The 24,995-nt window shown below is 45.5% G+C and overlaps 1 protein-coding gene across 2 annotated transcripts in view; it reads left to right on the top strand.

Moving 5' to 3' along the window:
* ankrd13b (ankyrin repeat domain 13B) overlaps positions 1 to 24,139 on the top strand; it is a 352,153-nt gene extending 328,014 nt beyond the window's left edge. For both annotated transcript variants that reach the window (XM_078548006.1, XM_078548005.1), the window contains 3 exons: positions 8,272 to 8,432; positions 12,567 to 12,643; positions 20,749 to 24,139. In XM_078548006.1, coding sequence (XP_078404132.1) covers positions 8,272 to 8,432; positions 12,567 to 12,643; positions 20,749 to 20,944 — 434 coding nt within the window. In that variant the 3' untranslated portion in view covers positions 20,945 to 24,139. The remainder of the gene's footprint in view (positions 1 to 8,271; positions 8,433 to 12,566; positions 12,644 to 20,748) is intronic.
* Positions 24,140 to 24,995: the final 856 nt, after the last annotated feature.

Here is a 24,995-nt window from a genome sequence, read left to right as displayed (position 1 = left end):
TGCGATCCACTGAGCTACAGTTGCATTTCATTAGACTTTTATAGACAGTCATTGGGTTATGAATTCACAAAATCTCTTTTTCATTTTAGTAACCATATAAGTAAAATAAATGAATTAGCTTTAAATTGGGCACAGGCGATACAGTATAATTACATGTGGTGAGATATAATTGCTGCTCTTACATTGTTATGGTGCAGCTGGCTTCCAATCAGTGATTCTCCTGCTAGCTCCTAACTTGTGGGTTTTAAATAGTTAGTGGTGACACCAGCATAGATGTGCTGGATTCTTTAAGGCTTGTGGTGGGAGAAACCCTTCCATTCAAGTAACTGGATCTTCCTGACCATAAACCATCGCAAATCTGACCACTTTACTTTCACATTGCCACCAGCTGAGAACCATCCACATTATCAGAAGCCAGTGGCACTAACACAGCACTAAGGCAAATTAATAAAAGCAGCTAAGCAGATGTCTGTTATTGAAAAACTTCACTTAAAGCGAATGCATTGTTGCATTTGTAAATTCTACAAGGTTCACTTAAGTAGCATTGCTGGTCACAACAATTAGGCCACTGCAGTTGGCCTCAGTGTTCCTGGGGCTGAATCTCTTCTGTTCTGGAGTCTAAGATTGGTCAGGCATAGAAGTGGGAGTGATGCCTGCGGGATGGCTGACCACACGCTGGTGCCTCATTATATATGCATCTGGGAGGAGCTCGCCGATTCTCACGGCAGGGGTCAGGCAGGACGTCGTTACCTCACGGGGTTGAAAGTCTGGGCACCATATTTAATGGGCACCCGGAGAGCCTGCACTATCCCTTCCATTTTTGCCTGAGCACTGCTCCACCCATCCCCACTGACCACTCCTCCCTTCCTTAGTCATCCTCCACACAACTTGCACTGCCGCCGCCTGGGGGCGTGGTCTCGAGCATAAGGCTGGCATTGACAGACACTCCCCAAAGAGGACAATTCGGCAGCAACTCACCGTTAATCGTGGGAGAAGTCTACCTCGCCAGGTGCGCGCCGCTTATGTGCCGTTGTGAATGTGAACGTTCCAATTTCTCACTGTCAGGGCCCTTAATTTGACTCAGTTCCAGAGAGGTGGCCTTTTAATGAGCATGCTAAGGCACGCAAAAGGGCTCCCTGGCATTGTCTGTCGGGAAGCTCAGACCACCTTTTAAATCCGCCTTTGAATTCTCGAGAACTTAATTCCGAAAGTTCATCCCACTGTCGGGAAACTGACCTTTGAACTCCGCCAAGTTAAGCTCCCCCCACCCGCCAAGCTTCCTGCTGCTGCTGTTGGCAGGACTGGGCTTGAGGGGGGGCGGAAAATCAGGCAGTATTCCCATTCTTGAAAGCGAATATGCGTAGACATTGGGTTAGAACAAGCTTGGGACGTGATGATAGCTGAACACTATGCTGAGGCCACAATGGGAGCAATGTACAGTTGGGTGAGTGCCGGAGAACTGATGGCGTTTGTGGACCCGCAACCTGGACATAGTCAGTCCCTAAAGCAGAGGAGTTTTTAAGGAGCTGGTAGAATAAATAAAAAGAAACTGGGCGTAATCGTTCCAGATTTGCGCTAAGTGGGGTAGCGGACGCTAAAAAGGACGTTTTATCCACTGGCTGCAATGGTGGCTTTTCACCCTGTGTGGTCCCAATACAGCCTCGTGCATTATGCATTCCCGGGAAACACGCCACTTCAATAGCGGGCAGACTCTCGATCGCCCGCCACGCCATCACCTCGCCACTTCCTCATGCCGGGCGCCATATTTAAAAAGTGCAGCCGCGCGCACACTCAGTGCTTCCAGCTCACGACTGCTGCAAAGAAGATATGGCCCCGAAAGGCCAGAAGACAGCAGCCGCGTCCCCCACCCCAAACCGTCCCAAACCCCGCTTTAATGATGCCTTTTGGACACAATGGAGGCCTGCCTTGATGTCCTCTACCTCACCCCCACTCTGACCGCAGGGTGGGCAGCAGTAGCACTAATCCAGTAGAGAGGATGGGAGTTGGTGACAACGGTGGTCAGTGCCAATGCCCTGTAAAAGAGGACAGCCACCCAGTGCCACTACAGGGTGAATGGTCTTATCCGTTCCGCCAGGGTAAGTCACTCTTCTCATCACTCTCAGTTCACACACTGACAAACCCATCACACATCCACAGGGATCTCACACCTCAAGGGACAACACCACTAACTCTCACACACACCCTCACATCCCCATCTCCTCCCAAGCTCACATCTTCATTCTGTCCATGGCTCCACTCACCACACAGACACCCCACTCAGTGCCGTGTGTCCTGCTCATACTCTCTTCATCTGTTTTCATGCAGGAGAAGCTGGCTCACATCAGCAGGAAGAGGTCTCAGACCCGGGGTGGAGTGGCCCGCATTAGGCCCCTCACTCAGTTTGAGGAGCGTGACCGGTGAGGATGAGGAGGTCGGCAGTGAACACTGTCGTGAGGATCCTGCACCACATCATCCCTCTCTCAACACAACTGTGAGTGCTCTCTCTCCTGCTTTTGACTCTGCTGCCATGCACTCATTATCTCTACTTTGGTTCACAGGGAGCTCTGCCAAGCGACCAACACCCTCAGCCAGCCAGTCCCTCAGCTCCATCCGTGTCCTCAGCCCAGCCAAGAGGACACCTCATCCAATGAAAAGCTGGAAATAAGCAGCCTGGAAGACCCATCACAGCGCTTACCCACACATTGCACCAGCACAGAGACACACACCTCGGTGGGATCTAGATCTAGAGCAGGCTCAGGTTCACAATTTGGTGATCACCGCACAGACACATGTCTGCAGCAGGAAGAGACAGGTTCAGCCAAGCTTCCTGGCACTCAGAGGACTGCTGGGGAAGAGGCATCTGTGAGGGCCACAAGTCGGATGATGAGCCTCTGGATTTGGCCTCCCAACTGATCGCAGAGTCAGCAGAAGACAGGGGAACATCACACAGAGGTGTCGGAAGCCCTCAACAGAGTGACACGTGAGCCAGAGGAGCACATTTGCCTGCTCTCTGATAAAGTGGTGCCCACATATGTGCGTATGGAGGTCTCCATGGGGAGGATGGCGGACACCATGGAGACCCTTGTCCAGCAGAACGCAGAGATGCGTGCACACTGCACTCCATTGCCTTGGCCACGGGTAAATTCCTGCAGTGGCAACACGAGAGGGAAGCGGGGGCACCTCGACATCCCTCCAGGTGCTCCTTCTGCTCAAGGAGTCAGGCCGGGGCCCTTGGGCACCCGAAAGGAGGAGGAGCGACAGCTGGACACCCTGGGTCATCCACTCAGGAATCTCGGAAGCTGTCCTCCTCAACCTCGTCCTCTGTCACCACACAGGGAGCAGATGACCCACAGGAGGACAGCCAAAGCAAGCCACCGCCCCAAGGCCTCGGCTCTCCAGAGGACCCACACCGAAGTCATCAGAGGCAACACGGGCCAACCATTGCACAGGCTGTCTCCACCCCTGCTGTGTCGGTCAGGGGAGCACCTGGGAGTCTAAGGCGTTCAGAAGCTAACAAATTCTGATCACAGTTGGCTGCACGGGTGAACACACTTTGTCACTTTACAATCTGAAAATATATTCACTTGCACTGAATAATGTATAATGGTGTCTTTCAGCTTCGTTGACAGGCCTCACGCGTCCTCCCCCTGCATCCCGCCTCCTGCCAACTAGCAGTTCAGCTGCACGCAGCTGGCCCACGAGTGATTCTGGAGCGAGAATCTGTGTGTGCGGAGGGCTCTCGAGTGCCAGCACTCTGCCAAGCATCCTTCCCTCATCACACTCATCTCAATGTCCTGAGCATTCTCAATCCTGCCTGCTGGGGTTTGCTTGCAGTTGTCCATCTGAGCTGACCTGCATCTCCGCCCACCCGCTGATCACACTCCCATACAGCGCCTGATCTCGCCCACCACGACTCGCGTTTCACTTTCGATTTAGCCAGCATGGCAGTGCTACAGTTTCTCCTGCACTTCCCCATCCTTTCCCCTCCCCCAGTCACCCATTTCCTTTCCTGTTGACCCCCCTGGCATCACCTTCCACCTCCCCTCCGTGACCTACCAGCCCCAGCCCTTTTCCTTCGGGGATGTCCAGGTGAACGTGCACGTTCCCTTCCTTCCCGAAAATCCCACCCCCACCCACATTCACCTCCCCGACCTCCTCCTTCCCACCTCCAGGATCTGTGTCTGCCTCCAAGTCCCCACCTACCACCTTCGCCCTCCCTTCTACCAATACCGTCACATCCTGACCCTCCCACCCGACCATCTCATTCTGCCCTCGGTCATTCTCACTATTCTCTCTTCCCACGCCTGTCCTCAGTTCCATCCCCAGGAGGCAATCATGGACTCAGCAGATCCCTCCCTTGCATGTTCACCTGGACATCCCCACCCACCCCTACGGACTCCTTGCCCCCTTGGAACTTCTTCCACCCGCCCACTGGACTCCTCCCGCCAATCCCCAGAGATCCCCACCTTAGTCTTTCCCTCTTCCTGACTCCTTCCTCCAGCCTTACTTCTTCCTCCAAGTTTACTCCTTCCTCCTCTGTTACTTCTTCCTCCTCCCTTGCTCCTCCCTCCTGGACTCCTCACTCTCCCCCACATTCCTCCCCTTCCCCCCGAGACTCCTCCCTCTCCCCCCGAGACTCCTCCCGCTCCCCCCGAGACTCCTCCCTCTCCCCCGAGACTCCTCCCTTTCCCCAGATTCCTCCCGCTCCCCCCGAGACTCCTCCCTCTCCCCGCAGATTCCTCCCTCTCCCCGAGACTCCTCCCTCTCCCCCAGATTCCTCCCCCACCCCCGAGACTCCTCCCTCTCCCCCAGATTCCTCCCCCACCCCCGAGACTCCTCCCTCTCCCCCGAGACTCCCCCTCTCCCCCAAGACTCCTCCCTCTCCCCGAGACTCCTCCCTCTCCCCCTGAGAGTCCTCCCTCTCCCCCCCGAGACTCCTCCCTAACCCCCCGAGACTCCTCCCTCTCCCCCGAGACTCCTCCCTCTCCCCCCGAGACTCCACCCTCTCCCCCAGATTCCTCCCTAACCCCCCGAGACTCCTCCCTCTCCCCCGAAACTCCTCCCTCTCCCCGCAGATTCCTCCCTCTCCCCGAGACTCCTCCCTCTCCCCCAGATTCCTCCCCCACCCCCGAGACTCCTCCCTCTCCCCCGAGACTCCTCCCTCTCTCCCGAGACTCCCCCTCTCCCCCAAGACTCCTCCCTCTCCCCGAGACTCCTCCCTCTCCCCCTGAGAGTCCTCCCTCTCCCCCCCGAGACTCCTCCCTAACCCCCCGAGACTCCTCCCTCTCCCCCGAGACTCCTCCCTCTCCCCCCGAGACTCCACCCTCTCCCCCAGATTCCTCCCTAACCCCCCGAGACTCCTCCCTCTCCCCCCGAGACTCCTCCCTAACCCCCCGAGACTCCTCCCTCTCCCCCGAGACTCCTCCCTCTCCCCCCGAGACTCCACCCTAACCCCCCGGGACTCCTCCCTCTCCCCCCGGGACTCCTCCCTACCCCCCGAGACTCCTCCCTAACCCCCCGGGACTCCTCCCTCTCCCCCCGAGACTCCTCCCATTCCCCCAGATTCCTCCCTACCCCGCCGGGACTCCTCCCTCTCCCCCCGGGACTCCTCCCTACCCCCCGAGACTCCTCCCTAACCCCCCGAGACTCCTCCCTAACCCCCCGAGACTCCTCCCTCTCCCCTAGATTCCTCCCTACCCCGCCGGGACTCCTCCCTACCCCCCCCGGGACTCCTCCCTCTCCCCCAGATTCCTCCATACCCCCCCCCAGGACTCCTCCCTCTCCCCCAGATTCCTCCCTACCCCCCGGGACTCCTCCCTACCCCCCGGGACTCCTCCCTCTCCCCCAGATTCCTCCATACCCCCCCCGGGACTCCTCCCTACCCCGCCGGGACTCCTCCCTCTCCCCGAGATTCCTCCCTACCCCCCCGGGACTCCTCCCTACTCCCCCGAGACTCCTCCCTCTCCCCCGAGATTCCTCCCTCTCCCCCAAGACTCCTCCCCCACCCCCGAGACTTCTCCCTCTCTCCCCGAGACTCCTCCCTCTCCCCCGAGACTCCTCCCTCTCCCCCGAGACTCCTCCCTCTCCCCCGAGACTCCTCCCTCTCCCCCCGAGACTCCTCCCTAACCCCCCGAGACTCCTCCCTCTCCCCCTGAGACTCCTCCCTCTCCCCCCGAGACTTCTCCCTCTCCCCCCGGGACTCCTCCCTACCCCCCGAGACTCCTCCCTAACACCCCCGAGACTCCTCCCTAGCCCCCCGAGACTCCTCCCTCTCCCCCAGATTCCTCCCTACCCCTCCGGGACTCCTCCCTAACCCCCCCGGGACTCCTCCCTACCCCCCCGGGACTCCTCCCTCTCCCCCAGATTCCTCCCTCTCCCCCCGGGACTCCTCCCTCTCCCCCAGATTCCTCCCTAACCCCCCCGGGACTCCTCCCTCTCCCCCAGATTCCTCCCTCTCCCCCCGGGACTCCTCCCTCTCCCCCAGATTCCTCCCTAACCCCCCCGGGACTCCTCCCTACCCCCCCAGGACTCCTCCCTACCCCCCCGGGACTCCTCCCTCTCCCCCGAGATTCCTCCCTCTCCCCCAAGACTCCTCCCCCACCCCCGAGACTTCTCCCTCTCCCCCCGAGACTCCTCCCTCTCCCCCCGAGACTCCTCCCTCTCCTCCCGAGACTCCTCCCTCTCCCCCGAGACTCCTCCCTCTCCCCCCGGGACTCCTCCCTAACCCCCCGAGACTCCTCCCTCTCCCCCAGATTCCTCCCTAACCCCCCCGGGACTCCTCCCTCTCCCCCCGGGACTCCTCCCTACCCCCCGAGACTCCTCCCTAACACCCCCGAGACTCCTCCCTAGCCCCCCGAGACTCCTCCCTCTCCCCCAGATTCCTCCCTACCCCGCCGGGACTCCTCCCTACCCCCCCGGGACTCCTCCCTCTCCCCCAGATTCCTGCCTAACCCCCCCGGGACTCCTCCCTAACCCCCCGGGACTCCTCCCTACCCCGCGGGACTCCTCCCTACTCCCCCGGGACTCCTCCCTCTCCCCCAGATTCCTGCCTAACCCCCCCGGTACTCCTCCCTAACCCCCCGGGACTCCTCCCTACCCCGCGGGACTCCTCCCTACTCCCCCGAGACTCCTCCCTCTCCCCCGAGACTCCTCCCTCTCCCCCGGGGCTCCTCCCTCTCCCCCGAGACTCCTCCCTCCCTCCCTGGGACTCCTCCCTACTCCCCCAAGTCTCCTCCCTCTCCCCCCGAGACTCCTCCCTCTCCCCCGGGACTCCGCCCTCTCCCCCCGGGACTCCTCCCTACACCCCCAGACCTTCCTCCGCCCCCAGACCTTTCTCCGCCCCAGACTCCTCCCCCTATTGGGACTCCTCCCCCTCCCGGGACTCCTCCCCCTCTCGGGACTCCTTCCTCCCCCCTTCCCCGGGGCTCCTCCCCCTCTCAGGACTCCTTCCTTCCCCCCACCCCCAGACTCCAGGGGGCACACAGAAGACTGGCGAAAGAACTAGAGTGGAGATGAGGAGAATTGTTTTGTGCATTGAGTTGTTATGATCGGGAATGTGCTGCCTGAAAGGGTGGTGGAAGCAGATTTAACAACAACTTTCAAAAGGGATCACATATACACTTGAAAACAAAAAATAATCAGGTCTAGGGGAAAAAGAAGGGGAATGAGCTGAATTGCTAATTCTTTCAAAGAACCACCATAGGTATGATGAGCTGAGTTGACACTTTCAGCGCTGTATGATTTTAACTCTGCAATCAACGAAGTGTCTTTATAAAATGCTTTTATTAGACTGTTGATTGAGATTTATGTGATAGTGTAATCAATGGTGTCATTAGGTTATCTTAACACCACTAATTGTACCAGTCTATGGAGACTTTCCTATTTCAATTAAATACATTTCCAAAGGATGTTGCACTTGCACAACAGATCTTTAGCTCAGTCCCTGAAACAGTACTTACTTAGTTTCCAATGAACTTGGAATCATACAATCCTACAGGAAAGTTTCATGACATTTGACCCTTCATGTCTTTGCCAAATCTTTGAATTTAGCCAGCTTCTAACCTCCCTTGTACAAAAGCAGCATCCCTTAAAAAAAAGACTAGATAATAGAAGCCTTATAGTTTCCATGATTAAGTCCCATGTCTAAGCTGCTCACATAACTATTGACTGACGTGTGCTGACAGCCGTGGCATTTATCTAAGGTAATAAAATGGCTGATGGAATTTGTTTTACAAGCAAACTTCGGTTAAATCTTCAAGTTTTTCTTGGCAGCTTCGTGTCGTGGCTGCGATATGGACCCGGCGCTCTTTGAAGTGCCCAGAGGCTACACCGTAGTTGGCAGCAACCGGGATTCCCTGCGGGAGGAGGATGATGACCTTTTGCAGTTTGCTATTCAGCAGAGCTTGCTGGAAGCAGGCACTGAATACGATCAGGTAGGGGGAAGGAAAGATCGCCCCTCTGGTGCTGGGGACAGGAACTGCATGTTAAATTCACACAGGTCTTAAAATAAGTTAAAAGGACTGAGAGTACCGAAAAAGAATGAGGGATATCTGCACATCCTCTGGGACTGACAGTTGGAGCTTCAGATGTGCTCTAATAATAAATTATGTAAAGAATAATGAAAATCTGGATGTGATTAGAAGTAATCTGACTGAGCAAATCAAATAATGTCATAAGATTGAAGCTTGAGCTGTTAGTAACTGTTATTTAAATCCCAAAATGAGGTTATAGCCTTGAAATCACTTCCTGTGACTACGAAAGCTGATATTGTCCATTAGTTCAATTTTAGATGTGAATTTATTCTGCATAAGGTTAATTCTTGCGCTGACAACTGGTGTCTGTGCAATAATAATTCCCAAAGGTCAAAGTGTTACCGATGTACAGTGAATTCGTACAAGAGGATTGAGAGCTGGGATCCTATTGCTACACAATTATTTGAATTGATTACTTGGGAAATAATTTTACATCCAGAATATCCTGACGATAGTGCCTCATCCTATGTAAATGCATTTTTTTTTAGTCCACAGCACAATATGATTGATTAGGTCTTGTAAATCTTGAATTAATTTATTCCCGAATCCAGATCAAAAAAGCAATTCTGTGTGAACCACTTCTTGGCTAAAAGATTCATAATTAGAAGGCAGGACAATGAAATATGAAATACTTGAGCCAAGAATTTCCCTAGAGCTGCTCCCTCCCTGCCGCAATACCTCCACCAGCCCCAAATAAATAAATGCTCACAGTTGTCTTCACCAAGATATAATATTGAAAGGAGTTCATTACAGTGTTAGCTGTGCCCTGTGCACTTCCTCCACCAAGACGATGTCGGGGACTATGAATAGGGAGAAGGGAGTGGTCTTCATGAATACTGCAACAAGGAGGATGTGAAATGCTTCCTAACATCAAAGATAGTAGTTGAGTGCATCACACGAACTGCAGCGTGCCAGTGCTCCTGAGTTTTATCCCAATTTTGGAATTCAATCTTTCAGGTGTGATTGTTAGAAATTACTGGACTTAACTATGATGCTGTATTATAATCCCAATAGAGTGTAATAATCTTAAGGAGCATTTGCCTGAATTGATCATCAGCAACAAATGAAAGATTAGCTTGAGCCTTTGTGAAGTCAGGTTTAAAGGGATGTCTCATAAATACATCCTTTTAGTTCCTTATAAGGTACCCCCTCATCAAAACCCAGCATATCTGGTCATTCTTGCAAATAGTATTTACATCCCTTCTTCATGTTTCATAGAATTACGTAGAAGTTACAGAGAAATAGGCCATTTGGTCCATCCAGTCTATGGGGATGTTCAATCTCTGCACAAGCCTCCTCCCATCCTACTTTGTCTAACCCTATGAGCATTTCCTTCTACTCCTTTATCTGACATGTACTAATGTAGCTTTCCCTTAAATCCATCTATGTTGTTCCCTTAACTACTCTATGTGGTAGCAAATTCCACATCCTAATCATTCTCTGGATAAATAAGTTTCCCTTGAATTCCTTATTGGATATATTAGTCACTATCTTATATTTATGACATTAGGTTTGGACTCCCCTAAGTGAAAACATGTCTAAATCTACCCCATCCAACCACTTCCACATCTTTAAGACTTCTGTTCGGCCATCCCTCTGCCTTTTCTTTCTTAAAGAAAAGAGACTTGGTCTGTTCAGTCGTTCCTGATAGTTATAATCTCTGGTTCTGCTATCATACTTGCAAATCCTTTCTGCATTTTCTCCAGTATCTCGGTATCCTTTTACAATAATTGTAATTTAATTTTACTAAGCAGTGTTGAGTGATCTCAATTAGATTCAGACAACTTGTTTCATTTGTACACTATTTCACAAAGCAAGGTTGCATTCTGCAAAGCTGCATTGTCTTCAGAAACATCCTATCAGCTTTGTCTTTTTAAAGCTTGTGATGGACTCAAAGTTCTTTCTGTTTTTAAATGACCTCACTATCAGTGGTGTAATGGCAATTTTAGAAGTGGGTTTTCTGTATTTCAATTAGTATAGCTTACAATATCTTGATTTTTTTTAAATGCATATCTATGGTCCAGTTACAAGTATTGAACAGAACAAATCTTTTTCCTATGTTCTCGGAACAAAACATCAATGTTCCCATTAATCCCGACTTTCCAAACTCTGTTACGAATATAGATTATTAAGGGTAAGGGTAACACAAGTTACAAAAACTTTTATGTTCACAGTAAGTACAGTCCATGTAAACCATTAGGTGACCTGTGGTCAGACACATCACACTCTGAAACTAAGTGATAGATGCCACCCCAAACAGATGCTATGGATCTCTCCTCAACTCCCCCCCAGGCACTTGTTACACCGTGAGCCAACCAGTCTCACTGAACTCCTTCTTTCACACGAGGGTTTCCAATCTCCACTCTCAAAGAACCTGCTTTGGATTCTTCTCCCAAATGACATTTTCTCTTGGAGGCCTTCCACAAGGGTCCACCTCCAGGGTTTCAAACTCTCCTTCCGATGTTCCTCTCCCCTGAATCACCACGTGCATTTAAGCTTTGCCTTCCACACACACTCAGATACCCAGCCGTGCTAACAGAGCACCCATTGCTTCACATGCCCATAGTAAGGAGTCACCAACCTTGACTGTCTCCTCGGATCTTCTGGCTTCTCGCGAGCCTATTTTGCTTTAAGTCTGCGTCCTGCAGCTTTCTCCCTTTAAGCTTGGAGTCTTTCTCTCTGCTCCTTACTTCCACTTCCACTGAACAGGGCCTTTTCTAGACTTCTGTTCTTCCTTTGACTAGAAGGTCTTCTTGGGACTTTCTTTTTTCCTTTAGGACCAGCTCCCTGATTTCTGGGACTATCTCCTGTTCTTATGGGAAATCTGCTCTCTCTACAGTTCCCTCTGCTGTGTCCAGCCTCTCCTGGCTTCAACTTTAGTTTGGGACTTGCTATCTGTCCCTCTCCAATGCTACTTCTGCTGGCAATTCCTTTCAACTGAACTGAAACTGCATTTCTGTTTTTCTTTGTCTCTGTGGGTCACTCTCTCTGGACCCCTGTTCCTAGGCAACAACACAGTTTTTTTTTTCTACCTTGTGTTTGTTCTAACTCCCCTCCAGGAGTCATAAAGCCTCATTAGAATGCAGGCATCTAAAACTCAAGATCCCCCCCTCAATACAGAAACACAAATTAAACTTAAAGCTAAAACTCATTCCTAACAGCCACAAATACAAATATAACTTACTTAATCTATCTCTGGTTCCTAACAGTATTTTTGTGTACACAAGTGGTATATTTTCCATCAACCTCATCCTGATCTAGGACCAGAATTTTTCTCATGTCAAGGAGCAATGCATTTTGTAACACTATTTTCAATCAGAGCCAACCGTTGGCCTTCAAGGTGCAGGGTGATGAGGGAAATTCTGAGGCAATTGCTACTTCGGGTTTCACAATATGCAAAGGTTCAGCACATCTAATATCAGCCTTATCATCTTTGAACGTTCAGAATCTTGACTTGATTTTTCAACTGTGTTGTTTTTCAATTGCCCAAGCCTAAGTCATTCATTTTTCTCAATCAAAAGATTGCTGCAAAGGAGCAAAAGTCTATTCAGCCCATCCCGGTTCATCCCTCCAGACAAAGCCTAATGCAGGCCTCCCTTCACACCATCCAACCACCTCTTAAATGATTACAAAGTTTTGCCTCCACTTAAAAGACCACTTCACACATTGATCACTCGCCAGGAGAAGGACTTCAGTTAAATTTATCGGTGGGTTGAGGTGTCGCAGCTGTTACAACTCTGGTTACTACATTTATCTTGGATGCACAGAGGAGTAGGGTGGCAGGGGGGAATCACAGGATCACAGTGCAGAAGAGGCCCTTCGGCCCATCGAGTCTACACCGACACCTGGGTAGAGGAGAATGTTAAAAAAAAACAGATGCAACTTGCCTGTTTCAGACCAGTTGGGGCCTGGAACTACATTTGGAGTTTCGCCTTGTTTCCATTAATCACAAGAAACTTAAATTAATGACATTATGGATAGCTGCCATGCTTTCAATGTTATTCACCTATTTTTCTATTCATATTTTCTTTCCAGGTGACCATCTGGGAAGCATTGACAAACAGCAAGCCAGGAACACGGCCGATGACTTGTGAGGATAGGAAAGGAGAAAGGTAGTGCAGATTTGGAGAGATTCATTAACTCTGGTATATAGTACCTCAGGATCTTAGATAACACTTGGATTACAGGCATTTCATTGTTTACTGTTATAAGTGCATTTCTAGTGTAACACATTCATTAGATGGAACAAACCTGTCAGAGGACATTATTGCAAATGTCCTCATTGAATTATCTCAACGCATCATTTTAAGTACCAACCACAGAGAAACAATTCAGCAAAATAGTCATAAATAACTTCTGGTAAGTTATATTCAATTGGCAGTGTGAAGGGCAGCATTTATGTTTGATGGATTTGCAAAGACTTTACCGTAACATGCGGCCTAACCCTTGGCATTGGTGTATCAACCTAAAACAGGTTAACTCTTAAAAAATAGCTAACCTACCGTATACTTTTTGTTGGTTCACTCATTTTATGAATTCGGCTCAGTGCTTAACTAGAAGATCCAATAACATGCCAGAGATGTTCAGAATCCCCACATACACTGCCTGACTCATATCAAGCAGGAACGATGGGATGACTGAAAAAAAAAAGGAAGAGCCTCGAGTGCCTTTTATTTTTAAAGTTCAAAATAACACCTTACCTGTTTGTTGCTACATGTCTAGATGGCAGGAGCATAGATCATATTTCCAGTAGACTATGCATCTGATCATCTAAGGGTTGGATGACATTGGGCAGTAGTACACTTAAATGATCACGGAATGCAATGTACAATAGTGGCTATGCTTATTCATACTTTCTCGAGTAGGTTATGGGCTGACTTATGTCTAAAGAACTAAAGAACGTGAGCGAGGACACAGGTGACAATCCATTTTTGAGTTGCCACCGAGAAAACCTAAATTTGGGACATGCAAAGTAAAATTTAAAGCTGAACTTTGAAGCAAATTGCATTGTTCCCATTAATACACAGTGCGGAAATCAAAACAAAAATCCCAGCCTAGGATAAATAAAATATACAGCTGATTTCCCATTCCTCCTGATCAAAAAGTCATATTGACTCCACAGGAAGCCATTCCAAATGTGGTTTGGTATCTGTTACTTCTAAATACTCCCAGTTTCAAGGCAAGAAAACTGTAACACACTCACCCGCTCCTCCAGCAGAAGTATTACTGTTGATAAATACAGCTGCAGACAAAACTTGGGGCTTGTTGCCTCTGTATCAGGAACAAAAGCTCTAGATGTTGAGCCCCTCACTTACTAATAGATTAAATAGGGTAAATGATACAGACAATGCAATGTGAAGTTTGCAAGAGACCTACCAGTTGCTGAGCTCAGGCAGGTGATTAGCTCCCAAATTTAGTGCTACAATGGTCTCGTGTTCATCCTTCACTTGAAAGGCCAGTACATCAAACCTCTCCCAGGACCTTTACCTTTGCTTTATACTAACTTATTCCAGCTCATCATTCCACAGAATTGTTGACTTCTATGCTATCACAGGAAGAAGTGGCAGCTGGAAGTTCCATAATAGATCGCAGGACATAATGAATAAAACTCTTATCCCCTTACATCCATAGAAAAGATAAACATATAGTGGTCAATCATATTTATTTGTTGGAAGGCTACATAACTAAGAAAATAATTATCTTTATGTCGATGATACCGACCTAACAATGGACTCTGGAAGATTTGAGTGAACATTTGGATATTTTCCAGATTGCTGTGACCAGCTGATTCTCAAAAAGCTGTCTGTGTCTTACAAAAGGGAGTTTTAATAAAATGGATAATACCACATTTCCTGCCAGGATGCCTAATGAAGGCAATTTGAACAAGGGCAGCTGTTCCAAGATCTTTTGGCAGGTTTACCAGTTTGATATGGGTGACAATTCAGATCTCATTGATTCTGTAGTTAGTGAAGATTTAAAAAGCTCCAATTCAGAGGCTAGGCTTCAGCCCCCAACCCGTCTTGTTAATTTGAGATGTCAAGAATTAAAAGAATGATATCCTTTGAGGGCATGTTCATTCTCTGTGAGAGCGACACCCAGTAAAACTTTTACAGTATATGAATTCTAGAACCCTACTGTAAGCATAGACTAAATGTCAGTAATAATTAAAGTGTAAGGCAAATATAATAATACCTTAAAATTTTAAATCCTCTAACATTGACATGGTTGCCTGTGGGAGCTCAAACCACCAAGGTAAACATCCAAGGTGACATTTCTAATAACATCACTGACTGTGCATTTCGTTCCATTGTAACTCCGGTAATATTTAAATGGTTGCTTTAATGCCACTGGCTGTGAGCTGGCATCACATTGATGCTGGCAATTGATTATCCAAAAACAAACATGCACAAAATACAGGCAATTTTGGGTGCTTTACATCCATCGCAAGTTAATAAGTTAGGAGAAAATCTAAAGATCAGACAGCATTCCCCGCACCCCCCACCCCACCAACCCCACCATTCGGCAACCCCACCCCAGTCCCCTGTCAAACAATCCCTAGTTTAACACCGAGTTATGGTCATGGCAAGGAACTTCGTTTCAAGTCACTTGTAAGTGCTTCATTGTATTGCACCTAACTGCAAACACTGATTAAATGAAATATTGCATCTTACTGATTGAATCTGACACTTGATTATCTCGTACTGGGTTGAATTTGCAAAACTGAATGAGTGTTTGTAAACCTCCACTGATATTGCCCAAATCTGGTCCATTGTTTAGCTTTCAGAGCAGAGAAAAGCAGAGAATAAAAACAGAATTGCTGTATAAAGGCAGCAATGTTTTCACCACTGCCCCACCACCCCCCTTATAATTAATCCTTTGAGGGCTGAAGGACTTATTTTGTTTTCGTTTTTATTCAATATTTCAGTGAAACATACATTTTCAGTCACCTGTCTTCCCAAAAATGAGACTTATACAATCTAATTTTGAATATATTGTAAGTATCATTACATATGCTGCAGTTCACTCTCAGTGGAAATGGAGAATTCTTGGGCTACTTTTGGACATAGTGCAGGAAAGCGCTGGCAGTCCGCAAAGGGTTAACAATCTACTTGCTAACTTTATCCTTTTATATTAATATTTCCACAATGCAGTATGTTGCTTTATGATTCGTAACTGTAAATTGGCTTTAATTTAAAGCATTTATTATGTACAACTGGAGGCCTTTTTATATAAAAAAAATCCTCTGCCACTATAACCACAAACCCAATTTACTTACACTGTAAAATCCATTAAAGTTAGTCATAAAATGAATTATTTATCCCACTATCATGAATTCAGGTTATTCTCTTTAATACGACACATTGGGGAACTCCCAAAATGTTTCTACAATTTCTATTAATATCCAACAAATCACTAAGCCTCATTCATGAAGATTAAAACTTTAAAAGTGGGAATCATTTGTAATGAAAAGATGGGAGTTAATATTTGTTAAAGCACATGTTAGCATGTTATGAAGGGCTTAAATCATTTGCAAAGGTGTCTTACATCTCTTCATTCATAAGGCAATACACTACAGTAGATAATGTGCTCATGTTGCAGTAAGATGGGTGTCCAGTGTAGATGGAAGTTTCCCAATACCGTGCTACTCCTGGATGCTTCAGAAACAACCCTAGGGTACCAAACCCCTCTCAGAAATTATATACAGTCTTTAACAAGCCTTATGTTACTGGTTTAGTGAATGTTTGAGTATGTTAAGGCACATGTAACGATCAAAAATAGCCTGCTTTGGAAGAGTAACTGAACTTCAAACATGTTAACTGCTGTATTGGGATTATACAGAAGCAGGGGTTAAATGCACTACTTTTTCTTGCTAGATCTGAATTGGAGGAAGGCAGTCAGACATGGCGCCACAATAAATGTCATTGCGTCACCCTTCATGTCGATGTATTCACCTCCCAAATAACTTTACAAGGCGATAATGGTAATTACAAAATTACCCTGCCTCTCCCAAAAGAAGTAAATAGCAGTGCAGAGGTTTTACAATTCATTCAAACCCATAAGAGAACCTCCGAATCATAATTGGTGGAAGAAGTTGCACTGTACTTCGTTTTGGAATTATTTTGGTGTTGAAACTACTTTTCACCAATGCTAATTAATTAAAGCTTAAGAAATAGCAGCGGGGATAGGCCATTCAGCCCATTAACTTGCTGCACCATTGAACAAGATTTCGACTGATCTACCTCAACTCAACTTCGACGCCCTATCCCCCATATAGCTTGATTGTTTTACCGTTCAAACTTTTAGTGTGAATGGACCATTAAGTCACCCAAATTTTCTCCGTCACAAGGTAAATTTAACAGAGTAATAAAAACAGAAAATTCTGGAAATACTCAGCAGGTCAAAGCGGCGACTTGTGGAGAAAGAAACAAAGTTAACATTTCAGGTCTTTGAAAAGCTCATCAATCTGAAAAGCTAACTTTATTTCTCTCTCCACAGGAACTGGCTGCTCCTCTAAATATTTCCAGCATTTTCTGTTTTTATTTTGGATTCCCAGCATCCACAAAAGTTTAACTTAATTGGCTCGCCCACACAAAATGGCGGCAACCCCCCCCCGACCGACCCCGATTGGGGGCGCCGCTCGGAAGGCCGCTCCCGCGCTTACCCCCCCCCCACCCCCGATGGGGAGAAAATGTTGCCCATAGTTACGGAATAAGGGGACACTCATTTAAAACTGAGATGTGAAGGAATCTCTTCTCTCAGAGGGTAGTGAATGTCTGGAATTCTCTATCCCAGAGAGAGTTGTGGAGGCTAGATCACTGAAAGTATTTAAAGAGCAGGTAGATAGATTTTTGAAATATCGGGGAGCTGAGGGATATGAGGAGGTGGCACGAAAGAGGAGTTGAGGCCTGGGGCAGATCAGCCCTGATCTTATTCAATGGCGGGACAGGCTTGAGGGGCCTACTCCTGCTCCTGGTTCTTATGTACTCAAGTTGGCTTGGGATGCAGAGTCCATGACATCTGCCTAAGTATCCATATTTTGGAAACATGTTTAAATCTTCTTGTCAGCTCTCTTTAGCATAAAATCGGCACGTTGCTTTTAAATTATTCATGAGAAAATAGGGATTTTCACACCAAGAGTTAGATGAAAGACTGAGTCATTTATCAGGAGGATAAATATAAATGAAATATATATGTGATAAAGTCTTAAATCAGATCATACAAATCAAAGGCCCACAAGGTAGCATAGCTAAAACTGATCTACGTGTATGGAGTATTGGACTGAATATCAAAACAGGAAGGCTACAAATTTTAAAGCTGTTGTTTGCTCCCAGATCTGGATTATGCAATAGTAGACAGCGCTAATTTATCACATCACTTCTGCAGTGATTCAGACCCAGAAAAAAAGCTATCCAGTAGCCTTGTCTCCTGTACTGTTTAGGTCAGTGCAGCATTTCATCTTAGCCAGAGTACGCCAACAGTAGGAGCAGAGTCCACATTTAGTTGACTGCTGTCAGTGTATAAGCGCTGATGCTGCTTTTTTTTTTAGCTGTGATGCTGGTTCAATAATTAATTTAGGTGCCTTTTGATCGTTTGCTGTGCTTTATTGTGGAGCTGCAACCCAGGCAGAATTTTAGCTGAGGTGACCTAGGTGATGAATTGTGAGCAGTGCGGTATCATTTACTGCGATGGCACTTCTGCTTATCCCTGCAGTTGGTTTGAGCAAATCATATAATGGAAGCCTGCTGCCTACCCTCTTACCATGCATTCTGGTGAGTCTGTGTGCTGACGTGCCTTATACAGATGCAACATGGTGAGCAGTCTGCTGCAGATTGATTGCAGTCTGTGCTGAGGCTGTCAGATAGAGCAGTTAATAGATATCTAACAGTGAGGTACAAGGCAGCAATTGAATTAGGCAGTTCAAATTGCATCATAACTCTTGAAAGAAAAGCACACAAGCTGCTCAATTTAAACAGTGCCAGAGATTTGCTGGTCTTTACATTGAATAGTATACTTGATATTTTTTTTATAAAAAGTCATCAATATGGGATTTTCTCACTCTTCAGCAAACAAAAGGATTGAGCAGCTGTTTGAGATAAAATGAAGTTTATTGTGACACAGGCCCTGAAGGCAAACAGTGTCATGTGTCTGGGAATATAGTAATATTAGTTTTTCTGGCAACAGATTTCCAAGGGATATATAAGATATATTCAGTAATAGCCTCCACTTCTGAAATGTGCGCAGGGGCATCTGCTCATTCAGGACTGTAAGGGCCAGGAGTGCAAGATATCCAAAAAAAAAAGTACAATGGTACAACTTTCCATTGCTTTTGCATATCCGGTGAAGAGAGACCTGTTTGACACTTGCGGTACTTTTGCTTCAATGTCTTTCGGTATATTTCTCCCGCCAGAATTCTCATTCTTGCGATAGCATTGTGAGCTTATCTGTACATGTGATGGTAAACATGTTTGTTTTTCAGAAGATAAAATAAAGTCCTTCAGTGCTCAAAGGGTTAAAGGTAAGGATGGAGATGGCGGCCTCTGGCTTTTTCTAGCTCTGAAGTGATTCCTTTGCTGTCAGCCACCCGGTGCTGAAACTTGGGGCCAGACGCAGTAACGTCACAATTTCCTATGGCAATATGGTCTTCACAGGCCCAATGATGCTCATTGGCACCCCAAGAAAAGTGAAGAATGGTAAACAGGATCACCTGTTTAAGGCCAGTAATAAGCATATTGCCAAATCAAAGTGGTGTTATTAGTACCATTCTCTATCACAGCACTGTAGTCCTGATTTTCTATGCTCTGTGGGCGCTTTGTCATGATGGGTTGAGGTGGCTTTGAACCTGTATTCTGATGGTACCTTTTTTAAGTCTCCCACGCCTTCTTGCTAATGTGGCATAATTGAGTCTTGTGTACACTTGGGTTTTAGTTTTAGTGATTGATCAAACTGTTTCTATAACAATGGACGTACATTGAAACAAAGGTACAACTAGTAACCATGGCTAAATTAATTTCGCCTATAGGCCCGGATTTTCCGGCCTTGTTGCCAGAAGTCCATTGACTTGCGGCGGGACCGGAAGATCACGGCGGTGGGCGGGTGTGGAAAACCCCGCCCACAATTTGGTTACATAACTTGATAATACTCTCATTGCTATTGGTTTTAATTTTCACATGATGACTAACTGTTAAAACTCATAATCAGTTGCCTTTCAACGCAACTTCAAATACAACTAGTCCATTTTACAAGTTCAAAAAAAAACACTGCTTGAAAATTTAAGGCTGGAGTAATCGACCACTTTCTCAAAGAACGCTTTTTGTCACAGAATTGCAGAAGGCCCTGAGCTTTGTAACTCACTTTGAGACTGGGATTATTTGATATAATTGTCGGTGATGGTTGGAAGAAGATTCCATTTCCTAGCGCTGTCACACCTGGCTTCAAGGAGTATGTATGCTGCCCAAAATACACTCCTTTTCCTGGTATTACAGCCCATGTTACCTCACATTATTTGTGAATGTTAAATGCTACTTATAAACAGACTGACACCCAAAATCACCAACATTATTTTCTACGCCAGATTTTTAAGTACAGCAGATTGACAAACATTCCATTGTCGATGTTATCTTGCCTGTACACGTTCAGTAGTTTGCAACACTTTTAAAATGACTGGTTCCTTGAGTTTAAAGTATTAGTTACTTTTTAGGCACCTTTAAAATACCTGTTTTGGATTTTGTCTTGTTTCTATCACTTTGAAGAAGGATCACAAAACAGTTTCCAGTTACCTACCCCCTATAGGATTATGCCCTTTGATGCTGCACGTGGGGCAAATAAAACTTAAGATTGGAGGCTCTTGTTGCAAGTGCTTCCTGGGTTATAGGTAGCCGACTGCAATGGTACAGGAAGTGACTTCAGACAGGATTGTTCAAAAAAAAATTATACCCCTCCTCCTTACCTCCAAATGCTATACTGGACCTGCAATGAAATAAGGGAGCTAAAAATACCAAAAACATGAGAAAGAATGGCCTACGTTTGTGATATTGCATTTTATTAGCGTTCCAATGGTTTGCATAATATTGTCAGGTTCCTGAAAGGCTTTCTTAGACTCAGAGAACATAATATTAACAGTATAAGAGGTCTGCCTCCAGTTAGGATGTTCCAGAAGAGAGTTCACATGCAGTTATTTATCATTTGTTTCTAACTCTGTGCACAATAATTGTTTCAGAACACCACAACACAACATCCTCAGTCAGCCCAGCACCCAGCACATACCCAGCAACCAACTGTACCCCAACTATGATGAGCAGCTGCGACTGGCTATGGAACTCTCTACAAAGGAGCAAGAGGAAGTAGAGAAACGTAAAAGGCAGGAGGAGGAGGAACTGGAACGCATTATTCAACTTTCACTCACTGAGAAATAATATCACCACTCAAACGTTCTTTCACAACAGAATTTTTTTTCAATATAAAAATTAAAAGTAAAAGACAATATGTAAGGTCACCAGTCCATGCATTACTATTGGGCACGAAAGAGTGTCAACAGTAAATCAGATTGCAAGGCTGATTTAAAGCCACATGATTGTGCATTGAAAGTGCACCATTGAAAAATACCTGAACAGCCCATACTTTATTCTACTGTCTTTCACATAACTCTTGCACTTGGCTCAAGAATAATAATAACCACAGGTTCCTTTGTTTCCAATATTGATTGGTAGATGCTGACTGCGAAATTTTCTCTCAGTGGAAAATGGCAAGTAGATTCTTGGTTACTTAAATTTAAGTTGTTACAGGGAACTGGCCTACTATGTTGGAATATTGTTCTTTCACCTCTAGGGCTTAGAAGTGAGCTGAACTCATAAAAAGCTTTAAGATCCCCTCTATCTCACTTGCCAGTTAATAAGGGTCTCGAATAAAACAATAGGTAGTCTGAATCCAATTTCCAGCAGCTGCATACAAAACTTTATAGCACATTTACTGCCAAGGAAACTCTCAGATGTGATAGGAATTGCCACAGTGGTGCAGTAGAGGAGGATGCTACTGTGGTTGGCATTCATGCTCATTATCAAGACAGTATAGAATCTGTGTACTACACATCATACTGGGAAGACCTGATTGAAAACAGCTTTATGTAACTGTTGGTTATAAAGTGGACCACATCTCAATTTATATTAACACTAAAGCAGTGAGTTCAAAGTCCTATGTAGATCACTGGACCGATGAACCTTTTAAGAACTAGATTTATATCAGATTTGAAGAGGAATGTCCAGCCTATTATCACATTATGTTAGCCACGCCTTGATTCAGTGAACAATAGCTTAGGCTTTCCAGCATTGCCAACCTGAAAGTAATAGACTTGCTTGGAATGGTTACATGCTGTAGGGGTAAATTACTGAACCTGTGCTGCAGAGAGAAATTGGTTCCCATAAGTCACTGATGATAAAATGAACCAAATATTAAAACACCTTAGCTCCAACACTACAATTATCAATTTTCAGAACAATGTAGGTTAAATGTTCCACAATTCTATTCTTTAATTCTGAATTTCTAAATTTACATACTGAAGCCTCCAGATTGTATTGTGCACAATGAGCAGATGTAAGATTTTTTTTCAGCCACCTTTGCTGCTCATGTTGGTTTTCCTAATTGTTGGAACATATGTTCCCATTGTGGCATCTGATCTACTGCATGAATAGACACTAACTATATTAAAACTAAAACGCAAACTGTTTCTGCTGATCATCAGATCTTATGCAGCAATACTGATTCTTCATTCTCAAAGAAGCATCTAGAGGCATGGTGCCCAGTAGCTTTCATAGTGGCGAGTTCATTCGCACCTCAGAAGGTCGCTGAGTATCAGACCTGACTTTGACTGACATGTTGGCCTCAGCAGATATTTTTTTGCAGTTCTTGGCAGGGCCACTAGATGATTTTGTTAACAGCAGTGGAACATTGTATCTGGAAAGAGTGGTTTTGCTAGCTAATCACAACATTGCTCATAAGGACAATGCTGAGAGTTGTATTGTCAGTTCTGCAGACTGAGTGAATCTATGGAAATAATACACAGCGACAGAAAGTAAAAGAGGACAGGAAAGCAGTTTGTCTTGTGTGTTGGAGATTTTTTGAATCATCCCACTTGACGGATGACACAAAGCTCGGCGGCATTGTAAGCAGTGTAGATGGCAACATCAAATTACAAAAAGAGATAATAGATTGAGTGAATGGACAGAACTGTGCTAAATGGATTTTCACTCAGGCAAACGTAAGGTCACCCGCTTTGGACCTAAAAGGAATAGAACACAATAGTTTCTAAATACTGAAAAGGTAGGAACAGTGGAGGTTCAAAGAGACTTTCGGGCCCAGTTACATGGGATCTTTAACATTTCAAAAGCAGGTAGACAAAATAATCATAAAGGCTCATTGCTTGCTGACCTTTATAACTAGAGGAATAGAATACAAGGGTTAGAAGTCATGTTTCAGCCACGCAAAGCCCTGATTAAACCATACCTAGAGTACTGTGCACAGCTCTCCACAGGACACCTTAGGAAGGATAGATTGTCCATGGAGGGAGTGCAGCGTAGATTTACCAGAATGATAGTTGGTCTCCAAGGGGTAAATTATGAGGAAAAATTACACAAATTAGCATTGTATTCCCTAGAATTTAGAAGGTTCAGGGGTGATTTTATCAAAGTTTTCAAGATATTAAGAGGAATAGATAGGGTGGACTATAGAGAAACTATTTCTGCAGTTTGTGGCATCCAGGACTCAGGAGTATAGTCAAAACACTAGAGCCAGATCTTTTAGGAGTGAAATTAAGAAACGCTTTTCACACATGGGGTGGTATAAGTTTGGAACTCTCTTCTGCAATTGGTAATTGACGCTACATCAATTGTTAATTTTAAAACAGAGGTTGATAGATTTCTTTTAGCCAAAGATATCAAGGGATATGGGGCAAAGGTGGATATATGGAGTTAAGGTGCAGAGCAGTCATGATCTCATTGAATGATGGATCAAACTTAGGGAGCTAAATAGCCTACTCCAGCTCATATTCCTGTGTCTCTTTGAATATTATCGTATAGTTCTGGAACATGTTGTCAACTGAATAGAGAACAATGGATGAAAATTTCATTGAGGGAGTTCAGATAATATAAAATATAAGAATAAATATCATCGTTTATTTTGTCATTTGAACTCACCATGCACTATTATTTTTATAGTACATTTTTTGCAGTGTTATTTTAACCATCAGAATAAGGAGTCTTATCTAGAGTAGCTATGAGGGATGTGTTATTTTTTAGCAATGGATGCCATGGGTGACACATAATGTTCAATCTGTTAATGCATGATAAAATCCTCTGTGAAAAGTTAAATTAATGATGATATCACTGCAAGATTCAAAGAGTTTAATCAACCAGTGGTGTGCTGACTGTGGCATCAAGTGACTGGCACCTCCCAATAATAAACTTCTAAATAAGCATCATATAAGCAGTGGTCGAATCATAACTAGCAAGGATGCGAACACTTTTATCAGTGACCCTAGGTGCACTGCCCATCAACATCTGTGTGACACCTGGACTGCAAGAAAATGACCCAGTTGGGATAAGTGCTCAATGGAAGTGATTTCAAGGCTGTTATCTCTTCTCAGGGTCCAGTGAAGAATGGCTGTAAACTTTTGTGCCAAGATCAGCAGGGAGACGCATGTGAAAAATATGCTAATCAGCAGTAGGAAAGGAAGGCGCCATGTTTTTACACTTGTGGAGAAACCTTAAAAAAAAATCTGTTTAAGAAGATTTTAGGAATGTTTCTAGACCTGTTGAGAAATTGCGTAGATGTATTAGGGATATATTAGAAAGGAACAGGTTAGTTGGAACCAAGGCTCTTCTCAAATTCCTAAAGATTTTTCAGTTATGAAATTTGCAGCAAAATTGATATAATTACTCCAGATGTTCATTGATACATAAAATTGGACAAAATTGAACTTGCTAAATTTCATCTTAAAAATAAGACAGTGGAATAAAGTTGCATCCTAATTAATATATGGTTATATATGGTTTTGAGTTGTGCTGATTTAAATGATGCGTGCTTCCACCTCTTAAAAAGCCCTTTGATGTTCCAGGGAATATCTCCCATTTGCAGCTTCTTTTTTGGATCTATTTCACAGCTGCTCCATGATAATGCAGCATTTTCACTGATTCAGGGAATGCTGCAGTTGGAGAGAGGTCCCATGGTGGCATAGTGTTGAATCTCTTTGACAAAAGGATCATCATTTACAGAAACTCATTTCTGCAGATAGCGTATAATTAAAAAAAAGCATTCTGAAAGCCGCAATAGACAATCAGTACTCAAAGGGTTACATTTGATTGTTTTCTTAAATCTGCGTTCATATCTGTTTCTTTGCCATTCGGGACGATGAATTTCTTATTCTATGTTGAGTAACATGGCTGAGTAAATATGACCTGAACTTATTTGGAATTT

Source organism: Cetorhinus maximus, chromosome 9 (assembly GCF_964194155.1).
Source record: "Cetorhinus maximus chromosome 9, sCetMax3.hap1.1, whole genome shotgun sequence".
Taxonomy (NCBI): domain Eukaryota; kingdom Metazoa; phylum Chordata; class Chondrichthyes; order Lamniformes; family Cetorhinidae; genus Cetorhinus; species Cetorhinus maximus.
The sequence above is the reverse complement of the archived record's forward strand: the minus strand, read 5'-3'. Positions and strand labels throughout refer to the sequence as shown.